This window comes from Podarcis tiliguerta, assembly GCF_965153285.1.
Source record: "Podarcis tiliguerta genome assembly, chromosome: 6".
Classification (NCBI taxonomy): domain Eukaryota; kingdom Metazoa; phylum Chordata; class Lepidosauria; order Squamata; family Lacertidae; genus Podarcis; species Podarcis tiliguerta.
This window is the reverse complement of record NC_139539.1, coordinates 23,391,818-23,405,899: the sequence shown is the minus strand read 5'-3', so window position 1 is coordinate 23,405,899 and position 14,082 is coordinate 23,391,818. Positions and strand designations below refer to the sequence as shown.

The window sequence follows — 14,082 nt, the reverse complement described above, 5'->3', positions numbered from 1 at the left end:
CCCCAGCCACTCTGAGGGGCTCCCAGCAGAATAATAAAAATATGACAAAACATCAAACATTAGAAACTTCCCTAAACAGGGCTGCCTTCAGGTGTCTTCTAAAAGTCAGATGGTTGTTTATTTCCTTGACATCTGAAGGGAGGGTGTTCCACAGGGCAGGTGCCACTACCAATAATAATAATAAACCAAGAAGAAGAAGAAGAAGAAGAAGAAGAAGAAGAAGAAGAAGAAGAAGAAGAAGAAGAAGAAGAAGGTTGCCCACACAAGGTAGACATATGAAGCCAGGCCCAAACTACTGTATCCACTGAATCACTAATTGGATTGATAAATTTGTCAATTTTGGTTTCTATCTTTTTCTAAATTCATTAGGGTTTTAATTAAATTTCTCCTAACATACACATTCTTGTATGCATACTTGCCATTCACACACTTTTTTGCATGCAATTTGCATTTTATTTTCACTTATATATGCATTTTTATCCACACTTTCTCCTAATATATGCATTTTTCTGCACTTGGAGAACACCATCAGAAAAATTGGAGAAGTGTGTTGCATTTCAGCTCATAAATTGTTTCAGGGAATTAGAATTAGGTAGGTTCGTGGTCAAATTTCTCCCCCACCCATAATTGTGCAGCTACTAGTTTAGATTTTTTATGTCTCATGGGGTAGACACTGAGCCATTTTGAGGCCTACCAGTGAGGTTCTGGTCCAGGGCAATTCAAAGAAAAGAGAATTCACTCCAAACTGTAACATTTTTCAAAAGAAAGATCAGCCTTTCTTCTTTCTCAAATAGCATGGTTTTAGTCGGTGAGTGACTCCCCACCCCCCACCCAGCATGAAGAGAACTTAGGCTCCAATCCTAGCACCTGGGAGTAAGCCTCATTGAATTCAATGCAACTTCATTCTGAGTAGACATGGTAGACTTATTTATTCTGTTACCTGCCAAAGAATTGTGGCTTATCTGTTTCATTGATTTAAAATGCATGTTTTATATGCTGTACAGTCAACCCTATGCATGCTTATGCAGAGGAAAATTCTGTTGAGTTTACTGGGGCTTACTTCTTAGTAAGTGTGCATGGGATTGCAGGTTTCAGATATTATTTACAAGCCAAGAGCCTTCAGGATCAGAGACAGCTTTGAAACAAATGAATGAAAACTTGACCTGCCTACTGCAGCCAAGTTGCTAAAAGCACACAAAAATTAAATAAAAGTATTGAGATAAAGCTTTGTGTTTGGACAATCATCTATTCCTCCTATTTTTAGTCAACATCTAAAGTTGATTATAGGTGTTTGGAAAGCTGTCAAGTTTACTCCACAAAAATCCAGAGAGGCCTTCATGACCTCGCTCATACCTGATTGCCATCTTCATGTAATTTTTTTTTGAATGGCCCCCAGGGCAGCCAATCAGGGGGTCTTTTGAGTGAGCTATCCCAGGATCAATCATCACTGGACAACATCGCCTCCTTTGTCCAGCAGAGGTCACTCCATATCACCAGAAAGGTGAGTAATTTTGAAAAGCAGGGGCGAAGGCTATGTCTGTGCCAGAACTGATAACACTCTTTAGCTGCAGCACCAGGTGAAGTATAGGAGGCACACCAGTTATAGAATACTCCCTTTTAAACAAGAATGGGGGGGGGGGGGAGAGAATGCAAATCTATAGCATCCAACAGTCTTCCCTTGGCTGTGACCAAAATAAAAGGTCCTTCCCCAACATGAAAAGAGGGGAGAAACATGTTTCTTATTCCAATAGGATGAAACAACAGGCCTAAAATTGTATCACTATCATTTGCAAAATTATCTAACACTGCCATTAACCCAGCTTTGTGCAGACAGAAGCAGGGCCGATGTAAGCCTCATCTGATGTGTCTGCTGCAGAAAAATAGTTGGTGTGAGCAAACTTTGCATAGTGATGCAATCAAGTCCCAAATTTTGGGTGGGGGTTGGATACCGGGTTCCCGTAACCTCATAGACTGCTTAGGAACTCGGGGCTTTTGGTGCCCTTTAAAGAAACCTGTAGAAGAACATTTCAACTTCACAGGACACTGTTAGTGACCTATGGTGGCCATTCATGAACAAAGGGATTTCAAAGGGTGACTCAAGTTATGCTAAGGAGTTCAGTTCCGTCACCTGTGACCTGAATCAGGATAATGGGATACCAACAGGTATCATGGAGTATTATGGAATTGTAGAGTTGGAAGGGACCCTGAGGCCCATTTAGTTCAACCCCCTGCAATGCAGGAATCTCAGCTAAAGCATCCATGACAGATGGCCATCCAACCTCTGCTTAAAAACCTCCGAAAAATGAGAGTTCAAAACTTCCCCAGGGAGACCGTTCCACTGTCAAACAACTCTTACTGTCAGAAAGTTTTTTCTGATGTGCTGATTTATTAATTCATAAATGCCCGTATGTTTGTGCTGTCATCAACATTGCGTTGCGAATGGTCGCTTTAATTATATTCCGTGCATTTAACCTTTCGCAAATGGCTCTATTTCTTTCTTCCTTCCTTCCTTCCTTCCTTCCTTCCTTCCTTCCTTCCTTTCTTTCTTTCTTTCTTTCTTTCTTTCTTTCTTTCATACCGGTTTTATTTATTTTAATGGTGCAGAAGATAAATTTTGAGGAAACAATTGTTACAACAGTAAACAACAAGTAACTTGTCCTGATAAAATCACAGACTTTTATCGTGCCGTGTGTTAAAGTTTCATTTGATTGCTCTAAGAGATCAAGTCACATTTTCCCATGAGTGCTAGGTGGAGTCCTGCCACAGTCTGAACTATTTATGTATTCAATGGTGTCTGTATTTCTTGCATTTCATTTTACTCCGACCTCACAGCTACCTTGCTCCACCCATCTGCCCCACACCCCTTGTGCCCACCTGCCTGCCAACTCAACACAACATTCCATGCATTTGATAAAGTGCAGTGGAGAGAACGAGCATCTCTAAACATGTAGATGGCCATATAGCCTGACCTACTTCTAATATTCGACATCAGAATATGCTGCCTGCCCATAAGTCAGAACATAGGCAGCCTGATTCTGTGCAGAACTGAACATCAAATCGACTTAGGTGCCACCAAACTACTTGCTGCTGTGTCCTTGCTATAGAAGAGCTATATACCGTGGTTTGACAGAGGGCAACTACAGAGGTTTGACAAGAAGGTGTTATTTTCTGTGCAAGGAGGCACAATATAAGCCACCTAGAGGCTAATTTCACAAGAGACTGACACCAAACAGTGACCTCCTCTCGCTGATCTGCTTTTTAATTAGCACCTGTACAGAGTAATCACATGAATAATTGCCTCTTTTCATGGGTCAACAAATCAGCAAGTTCTGACCTCCCTTCCCACCTGGGTAAAAGATTTTCTTGGAAGTGTGTGCAGGGGAAATTGATTGGTTTATCTTGTATTGGCTGTAGAGCCGATGAAAGATACCAGAACCATCTTCCCGCCTCCCAAAAAATCTCCACAGTGTTCCTTATTTGCCAGAAAATGAAGTACCGTAAAGCACTTCACTTAGGGTTGCCTTTGACGGCTGTTTAGAAACTGCAGTTAGTGCAGAATGCTTTAGGATCATATCACAAATGGGTTATGTCAGCTGCACTGATTCCAGTGCTGGTTCAAAGTTCAAAGTGCTGGTTCTGACTTTTCCTACCCTTCATGGCTTAGCACCAGCGACATTAAAGGACTGCCTGTTCTCATATTCTGTGCCTGAAAAAATGTGTCAAGATTTCTGCGTTGCGAGAGGTTAGACTAGACAAACCTTGGGGTCTCTTCCAACTCTACAATTCAGTGTTTCTATGATTCTCTGTAACCAGGCCTTTGGGCTTCTTTGTTGTTTGGTTGAAAGTTGCTTCAAGTTGCCTTGGGCAAGAGAAAACAACTAACAACATTGAATAAATAAATAAAATATCTGCCTCTGAGGAACAACAGTGGGAGGGGGGCTGTTTTGCTGATGTCCTGCTTGTAGGCTTCCCAAAGACATTTCAGGTTGGCCATTCAGGGAAGATGATGCCGGATTAGACAGTCCTTTGGTCTGATCCAGCAGCCTATTCTCAGCCTTGTGTGGATGCCATGTTCTCATGAAAAGTGGCATCTGGGGAAAATAACTTTGTCCATGCAGACTTCTCAATGGACAGCTGGGGCATTAAGCAGTACAGGCAGAGAACACAATGCTAGTTAATGTTAACAAAGCTGATGCCCAAGTTATTTGTGCAAATCGAGTGTTGGATGACAGACAGAGCATATGTTTATACTCCTTATAAATGCCTTGTTTTCATGGGTATCTGTATGCTTTGTGGGTGGCAGAAAGAGAGGCCCAGGCCAACAGCCCCTCTGGCTTGAAGCCTTGAGGGATGTTCCCTAACATTCCAAGCAATAGAAAGCTTAAAAAAGCAGGGGATGGGGGAGGTTTTCTGTGATTTACCCTGGAATAGATGCCCAGTCCCGCTTTTCAGGAATGTAAACACACAGACACCCATAAAGACTGAGCAGCTGGATGCAATGGGTGCTCACCCCTCTACAAGAGAAGTATTCATCTCATGTCATATGTAGCCAGCCACCCCCTCCCTCACAGGCAGAAGGCATGTGAGTTTGTCTGGGGGTCTCAAGATGGAGAGATTTCAGCTCCTCAGGAAAGACACCCCTGCTCCTGTTTCTTCGTGGGGGGAAATGTGCCTGCTTGAAGTGGTCACACAGCCTTATTGCTGGCTTGGCAAACCTTCATTTGTCGAGATTAACTGCATGTCTTAGTGAGGATGGAGCCTGTCCAAATCCACATTAAAATCTATTCACGGTTCTCATGGTCATTCACAAAATTGCTCAGGTAGCAGCAAGCAGCAGCACATTGGATGAAGTGGATGCAAGAGGCAAATGCAATATGAAATCCCAGGTGGTGGGTTGGAAGTGAGGCTAGCAGAAGGCATGAACGGGATCAGTGGAAATGAATTTTGGAACTAGAAGGTTATAATAGCATAGATGGCATGCAAATAAGACCGTGCAAGCAATAGTGTCCTTAGGTAAAGGTAGAAAGGCAAAGGACCCCTGGACCATAGCTGTCAACATTTCCCTTTTCTTGCAAGGAATCCTATTTGGAATAAGGGGATTTCCCTTTAAAAATGGAAACGTTGACAGCTATGCCCTGGACAGTTAAGTCCAGTCAAAGGCGACTATGGGGTTGCAGCGCTCACCTCGCTTTCAGGCTGAGGGAGCCAGCGTTTGTCCACAGACAGCTTTCTGGGTCATGCGGCCAGCATGACTAAACCACTTTTGGCACAACAGAACACTGTGAAGGAAACCAGAGTGCATGGAAATGCCATTTACCTTCCTGCTGCAGTGGTACCTATTTATCTACTTGCACTGGTATGCTTTCAAACTGCTAGGTTGGCAGGAGCTGGGACAGAGCAAGGGGAGCTCACCCTGTCGCCGGGATTCGAACCACCAACCTTCTGGTTGGCAAGCCCAAGAGGCTCAGCGGATTAGACCACAGCGCTTCAGAGTGACATGGAAGAAAATCTTATCAGTAACTGAGTAATCCATATCCCCCACCTTATGTCAAGCTTGGAGAGGTTTGGAATGAGCAGAGAGGTCCCACCACTCAGCTCTGGTGACTGAGCCAGCCTCTCACCAGCTAAGCACTGCTTGCACTTGCAATACTTCTGAATGCCAGTTGCTGGAAACCACAGGAGGGGAGAGTGGGCTGGTCCTTGAATCCTGTTTGCAGGTTTTCCACAGGAATCTGTTTGGCCACTGCGAGAACAGGATGCAGGATTAGATGGGCCATTGGCCTGATCCAACAGGCTTTTATTATGAAAGGAGAGATAAAGAGTGGAGCTGATAGTGAGAAGAGGTGCAAAAGAGAACTACTAGGTTTTGCGGCTGCAGTAAAGAATAATATCCTTGTTTCACCCCCTCAAATTCTTGCTGAGGATATTCTGGCTTCACTGGCTATGGCTTGGCTGTGGGGGACAGCCAGTGTTTGTGAAGTTTCCCTGAAGCATTCTTGGAGAGGGCAAAAATACACTATGTACAAGTCTCCCATCATGTCACAGAAACAAGATAAAACCACAGAGCTTCTACAGCCCACAATAACATTTATTTAGTTTTATTGGTCTGGTGCTGACAAACCTCTGTTATCTTCTCCTTCTGGATGGTTGCAGTGCCAACCCAATGAAATTCTTCTCTTCCATCACAAAGAGTGTCAGGAAACTGACCCTTGGCTGTCTCTTGCCCTCAGGTTTTGCTATGGGCCAGTTCTGGTTTCACAGACACTTATTGCACCTCTGACCTCTGCTGCTTGCACAAGAGATGAAGAGAAGGGTCGTGGCTCACACACACACAGGGAGAAAATGTACTTTGCATGCTAAATGTCCCAGGTTCAGTTCCTGGCATCTCTAAGCACCACTGAGAAAGACTCTGGAACAACTGTCCATCATTGTCGATCAGCAATAACGAGCTAGATGGAACAATGGTCTGAGGCAGCTTCCTATGTTATGAAGATATCTAATGGGATGTTGTGATTTTTCAGGGACACATTACAGAGCTGCACAACCTTCTCACCCCCCACTTTCCCCTAGCATTTACGAAGAGGCACTCCAACATGTTCAGGAAAGTGCACTGGAGTTTTAAGTATGAGAACCATAAAATACTGGCTCACTGTCCTTGGAATTACCTGGTAAAAAGCAAACTCCAGTATTCCACGGGTTGGCTGCATAGAGCTGCTAATATGTGAAGGATATGCATTATTATTATTATTATTATTATTATTATTATTATTATTATTAGCTATCAGTTAAAGAAAGCACACAATATGTCTTCCAGCTAAAACGATAAATTATCCTGAAAATATATTATATTGTTAATATAAGGAGGCAGTTTATACCAACAAGAAATACATATAGGGGTTTTTTCACCTCTTAAGTGGGTGCCAGTGGCGTAGCGTGGGGGGTGCAGGGGGGCCGGCCGCACCGGGCGCAACATCTGGGGGGGGGGCGCGCTCGCACTCGCAGCTCTCTGCCCCTACCTGGCTCACTCACTCTCTCTCACTGCAGTGCTGGCTGTGCGAATCCGATCCGAGCCGCCGGGTCGCCGCCCACTGTGGAGGGGAGGGTGCCAGGCGTGCGGTGCGGTGCGGAGAGAGAGCGAGGGACTATCTGGGGGAGGGACAGTGCAGCGGGGGGGGGGGCGCAAATTACTTGCCTTGCCCCGGGTGCTGACAACCCATGCTACGCCACTGGTGGGTGCCATTGCCATTAAAAGAGAACAAGGGTGAGTTGCGGCACCTCTTTTTCTACAAAAATAGCAGTGAATAATTTTTTTTTTTTATCTTGGTAGTTAAGACTGGGGAAAAAGTGAAGAGAGTGTATTTTTCTGTTGGTTTGAGGATTGCAGTGACTTCTAGCAAAATGTGTTGATACAGTGGTACCTCGGGTTAAGAACTTAATTCATTCTGGAGGTCTGTTCTTAACCTGAAACTGTTCTTAACCTGAAGCACCACTTTAGCTAATGGGGCCTCCTGCTGCTGCCACGCCGCAGGAGCGCAATTTCTGTTCTCATCCTGAAGCAAAGTTCTTAACCTGAAGCACTATTTCTGGGTTAGCGGAGTCTGTAACCTGAAGCGTATGTAACCTGAAGCGTATGTAACCCGAGGTACCACTGTAGTGCTCTGCTTTACATTGTCTCAATGTTTTTCTAGGTGCAGATGAGCTTTTCAAGAAGCGAGGCTGTCCAAAATGTTGCCATTTTGAAGAACGTTGGAAGAGCCAAGGATTGTTCCTGCTACTGTTATAGTTAAGGGCTTTGTTTAAATTTTATTTTAATCCTATGTTGCTTCAGAGCTCTCCAGAGTTCTGCAGCAGTGTTCTGGGCAACCTCATGTTGCAAAGCCTCTTAGGTGCCTGTAGGACCTAGCACTGGAAAGGCAAGTTCAAAGGTCCAAAGTTTATTTAAAAATGTGCAAACAAAAGGAAACACCACTCAACCATTTCTTAATTACTTTAAGGTAAGAAAGAGCAAGAGGCAAACAAATCCCTGCTCCGCCTCTCCAAAAATATGAAACTAATATGGATTAAGGAGGAGAATGAAATCCATTTTAATTCCCCCCCCCCCCGGGCCCCATTGGCCCATTTGTCTGCAGTTTGGCAAACGTTATCCACTCTGGAGTGGTGCTTGTGCCTGTAAGTTTCATCCATTTTCTCCAAAAGGGGGACAAATTAAAACTGTTTTTAGATTGGCCATGATAGTGAATGGAGCCACAGAGCTTCATTTTAGATAGGGTAGCTTGGAAACTGAAACACAGATAGAAGCAGAGAGATCACAGATTTAATAAAAATGAACAGATAGCTAGAGATACAAGATGAAGCTTGGGGCCCATGTACACTCTTACACTTTGTCATGTTTTTAAATGATATTTTAATCACCCTTCATAATATTACAGTGCCAAGACTTTTCAAGATGTGAAGAGCTATCTCTTATACTACCAGAATAAGGAGACTAGAATGGTCATTGAACCATTTGTGGAATACACACATGATATGGGTCACTGAGGCTGTGCATATTATATTAAAACACATGAAGATAAATTGAAATAGGTCAAGTGCCAAGCTAACCACTGGACTGAGACTCTTGAGTTTTTCCAGATACCACCAGAGACACGCATTAATTTCTACATTATTTCAGAGCAATCTTACGGCCTCAAAATAATTTTTGCATTACTTCAGAGAATTTTTATAGCCTCAGAAGTGAACTTTCACATCCTGGGAACTGCTATTCAAAAGCCTTATTTTGGCTGGCTGTACTTTATGTGGTGGTTCTTATATTGTGGATTTTTATAGCGCAGGGTTTTTTTCCCTAGATATTGTTTTGCTCTGTTTGTTCTGCAAGTGAATATATTTTATTGCTATGTGTCTCATTCCTGGAAATGATGTGTTTGAGGGATACTTCTGCCCCCCACTTGTGTGCTACAAAAATATGAGTGGACAGAAACTCTCTCATACTGCAGTGTCTGATTGATTGCATGTATACAGACACATTTGTTATGGGGAAATGTGCCAGATAACATAAGACCAAAGGATGCTGACCTGCTTAGCATATGTGCTACATGTGCATATGCTACATGTGTGCTTGCTGGCTTGGTCATGTCAATAGGCCCCAAATGAGAAGACTCCTTACACAACACAATTTGCTTATCAGCCTGTCATTTGTGATCGGTCATGGAGATAAGACTATCAGTGGCTACTAACCACTAGGAAATGTTCTGTCTCCTATGTCAGAGCCACTATGCCTTTGGATAACAGTTTCTGGGAATCACAAGTCGGAAGAGAGCTGCTGCACTCAAGTTCTGATTGCAGGCTTCTCATAGGCATCTGATGGGCTACTGTGAGAATCCCGGAATAGATGGGTTTCAGCCGGCTCCAGCAGGACTCTCCTTATGAGTAGGGGTGGGTGGGGGGGAGTGGGATTTGATTCAGTTCCCATTTATACGCATACCTATCCAATTTGAGGGGACGCGGGTGGCGCTGTGGGTTAAACCACAGAGCCTAGGGCTTGCCGATCGGAAGGTTGGTGGTTCGGATACCCGCGACGAGGTGAGCTCCCATTGCTCGGTCCCTGCTCCTGCCAACCTAGCAGTTTGAAAGCACGTCAAAGTGCAAGTAGATAAATAGGTGCCGCTCTAGCAGGAAGGAAACGGCGTTTCCGTGTACTGCTCTGGTTCGCCAGAAGCAGCTTAGTCATGCTGGCCACATGACCTGGAAGCTGTACACCGGCTCCCTCGGCCAATAAAGTGAGATGAGTGCTGCAACCCCAGAGTCGGCCATGACTGGACCTAATGGTCAGGGGTCCCTTTACCTTTACCCAATTTGCACTTTCTTAAACAATATACAAACCACAACATAGTCATCCTTCCTTCAAAATTCACTTTTCTTCTAATTTTGCAATGCAGTTCTGTAGCCAGGTGAGGAGTACACAAATACATATGCCTGGCTAAAGTGTGTGTAATGCATGTGTCTGTGAAAACAGCATACGAAAATGGATTATATAAGGGAAAGGTGCATGCACAGATCTGTATAGCAGAAGAATGCTGGGTGAATTTTCATAGGGAGTTCTTTTTTAAAAAAAACCACACAAAAACCTGCAAACTCCAGTAGAGAACCGAAAAGAGTGGAGAAAGAAGAAACTAATCTTGACAGATTTACCCATCCCTACTTATAAGCTTTCCTGTTAATTTTGATCTGCATCAATATCACATCCTCCAACATTTCTCCAATGAAAATAGGGGTGTCCTATTCAATAATAATAATAATTAACAACAACAACAATGTTATTATTTATACTCCACCCAACTGACTGGGTTGCCCCAGCCTCTCTGGGTGGCTTCTAACATATATAAAAACATTTTTAAAACATTTTTTTAAAAAAACCTTCCCTATACAGTGGTACCTCGGGTTAAGAACTTAATTCATTCTGGAGGTCCGTTCTTAACCTGAAACTGCTCTTAACCTGAGGTACCACATTAGCTAATGGGGCCTCCTGCTGCTACTGCTCTGCCGCCGTGCATTTTCTGTTCTCATCCTGAAGCAAAGTTCTTAACCCGAGGTACTATTTCTGGGTTAGCAGAGTCTGTAAGCTGAAGTGTCTGTAACCTGAAGCATCTGTAACCCAAGGTACCACTGGACTGGACTGCCTTCAGATGTCTTTGAAAGGTTGTATAGTTATTTATCTCCTTGACTCGGGGGTCGCATAACTCCAAACGCTCGAAGAATTCTCTGATGAAAATAGGGACATACTAAGGGAAAGCGGGACATTCCGGAATCAAATCATAAACCAGGACGACTTCTGTAAATCCAGGACCGTTCCTGGAAAATAGAGACTTGGAGGGTCTGAAATATACCATCATTTCTGCATGGCTCTTTGGTACTTCTTTCTCCAACATTTATGAAGCAGAGCTCTAGGTTGTCCAGGAAATTGAGCTGGAGATTTAAGGATACAAACCATAAAAGAGTGGTTCTCTATTGCTGCAATTACCTGCTCAAAGCAAACACCAGTCGTCCCCAAGCCAGGTGCAACGTGGGGTAGTTTGTTTTTATTTTTACACAGACCCACTCTCTGTTCTGTTCCTCCAGCCAAAGCTTTCCTGTAAGACGTTAGGGCCGAGAAGTGGGCGCCTTGCAGCAGGAAAATATGATGTCATCTGCTTCAGAAATCATTCACTCGTTTCCACACCGTTTAAATAGCTCAACCCCATCTCAGCACCTTGCAGTTCAAACATGTCCTTTCATTTCTCCTGTGCCAAAGGTTCTGTTTACAGATTGTGTCACTGGAACAGGAAATGAAGTTTCAATAGGAGGGCTGAAATTACCTATTGGCTTTCGAGGGTGTGGGGGGATTGGAGAAGCCAGGCTGCCTCTCCTGAAATGTCCCTGAACTTCCCCTAAAGTCCAATCAAATCTTTTGCAAAGTGCCCAATAATATGGAGTCAGACCAAGACTCCTGCATTTGAGAAAGGTTTCTTTTCCTCATTGTATTTACTATGCACATAGAGCGACAAGCTCATTTCCAGTGAATTTATCACTATTGCCAGAGATTGGGATGTATGACATCTTTGTTACCTAGTCTTAAATTCAGTCACCCCATCAGTCTGCAATTTTTTTAAAAAATTTTTTTGCAGAAAAATCCATGTGCATTTTTGTGGATGTTGCTTCTAATAGACACATTTCTGCAAGTATTTTCCAGCAGTTTTGCATGCTATTTCCCCTAATTTTTGTATGCACATTCCCTTATTGCATGCAAATTTCATACCCATTTTCTGATTGGGGTAGTGGACTGCAAAATTCAGAAAACAGCTGCATTCTGGTTCACGTATTGGTTCAGAAAGTGAAAAATAGATATCTATATTTACGTTTATAGATATGTATGGAAGTGAGAGCTGGACCACAAAGAAGGCTGATCACCGAAGAATTGATGCTTTTGAATTATGGTGCTGGAGGAGACTCTTGAGAGTCCCATGGACTGCAAGAAGATCAAACCAATCCATTCTGAAGGAAATCAGCCCTGATTGCTCACTGGAAGGACAGATCGTGAAGCTGAGGCTCCAATACTTTGGCCACCTCATGAGAAGAGAAGACTCCCTGGAAAAGACCCTGATGTTGGGAAAGATGGAGGGCACAAGGAGAAGGGGATGACAGAGGACGAGATGGTTGGATACTGTTCTCGAAGCTACCAGCATGAGTTTGACCAAACTGTGGGAAGCAGTGGAAGACAGGAGTGCCTGGCGTGCTCTGGTCCATGGGGTCACAAAGAGTCGGACACGACTAAATAACTAAACAACAACAACAACATATTTAAGTTCTGCAAAAGTGGAACAGTATGGTCACACATTGGAAGGTGTTGAGTCAGGACTCCAGCAAGAACCGGGGGCTTGAGAGATGACGGATGATTGTGTACATCCTGTGTACATCACTCAGCTCTGCCCCAAAGAGGGAATTATGGGGAAATCAGCCAGGCCAGCAAGGAAGTGTCTTAACAGTGTAGTGAGGGTCATGTGGTACTCCTTGACATCTATAAATGTTCTCTAGCTAGGTTTATGCAAAGTTCTGAAAAACAAGAAGACCCTTTGGCCACTGGGCTCCCACTGAGGGCAAAGCTATATGTTACATTTATAATTTGAAGAAGAAAACAGTCAAGGGCCTGCAACCTGAGGCTAGTTCCCCGCTAAACGATCACCTTCAGCTGCTATTTGCCCCTGAATGTGCTCCTTGCAGCACTGCCAGGGCAAATAGCAGCTTGGGGTGGATTTTAGTAAAGAAACTTGTGCCACATTCCAGACTGAGGTTCTGTGTTTACTTTTTCTTCAAAATAAAAATGGCCAGTTTAGGGGTGCAACCCTATACCCATTTATCTGGAGTAAGCCCTATTGAACTCACTGGAAATTACTTATGAGTAGGCATGTACAGGATTGAGCTCTAACTAAGTATATTTTTACTTAGATACTTAAGTGTGATTTTACATATACAAATAATGAGATACATAGTTTCATCCTAAGAGAATATTTTGGCCTTTGCCAGCTTGACACATTAAATTCACATGTTGCTAGAACATTGCAAAACTCATTGAAAAGGTTATATATAAGTAGTTAATAAGGACAAATAAATAATTCACATCTCCCACTGAAAACTTACAGTCTAAATGCCAGAAGTGGGAAGAAGAATTAAGAGCTAGTTGTTTACATGGCCACTTTAAGGGCTTTTTTCCCAACCCATGTGCCCATTTTTGTCTTGTGTTTTGTCACATTGGATGGAAAATAGAAGTGAAATGCCCACCACAATGCCAGAATGCTTCAACTTCTGCCAACCTGGCATTTACCAGATGTTTGGTAAAATAACTGGGAGTTGGAGTCGAAAATATCTGGAGGATGCCAGGTTGACAAAGACTGCAATACAATACCAGTGCAAACAATGGCATGAGTCAGTCAAGTTAAATGTGGAGAAGTGAACTCAATACTGGGGAAATTAGAAAGAGATAAATTCAAATTGACAGATTACTCTATCCCTAGTCAGACTAGGTCATTAATGTGCACGTGGGTTGGTTTTTTTTGTCATGTGCACATTTGTGCACTGTCACTCACGCACAAGTGCTTTCAGTTTTATGCCTCCAGAATCTTAATACTTGTGCTGTGTGCGGTTGTCCCCTCCCCTCAATTCCTATTTCCCTGCCCTCTGGAAGCTCCAGAAACCTGAGGTCCTTTGTTTATTTCTAGCAGTATTTCTAGACCACCATCTCACAAAATATCTGTGTGCTGTACAATTATAAAACATCCAACAGCATTAAAAACAACACAAATAATTGTGAAAGCAACTGATGGCATGGAAGCAGATTGTGATGGCCTGGGAATCGGATTCAGATGCTGAACCTGAGGAATCTCAGCCTGCACAGGATTCCCCGCCTCCAGAACCAGCTGAGTCGTGGCTGGGGCCTGAGCCTGAAGGGTCCTCACCTGTGCTGGATCCTCAGGTGCAGGCACCAGCTGAGTCTGCTCTGGCTCATGAGGTGATGGAGGACCTATTGCCTGCAGGTGCTCCACTCTCGGCCCT

General features: G+C 43.6%; 1 protein-coding gene across 1 annotated transcript in view; it reads right to left on the bottom strand.

Annotated features, from left to right (window-relative positions):
* The window catches only part of EMILIN3 (elastin microfibril interfacer 3), a gene marked incomplete at its 5' end in the record, with an annotated part of 16,843 nt that extends 15,479 nt beyond the window's left edge, over positions 1-1,364 (bottom strand). The window contains one exon of the mRNA XM_083446597.1: positions 1,354-1,364. Within this exon, the coding sequence (XP_083302723.1) occupies positions 1,354-1,364 (11 nt within the window). The remainder of the gene's footprint in view (positions 1-1,353) is intronic.
* Between the last annotated feature and the right edge of the window lie 12,718 nt (positions 1,365-14,082).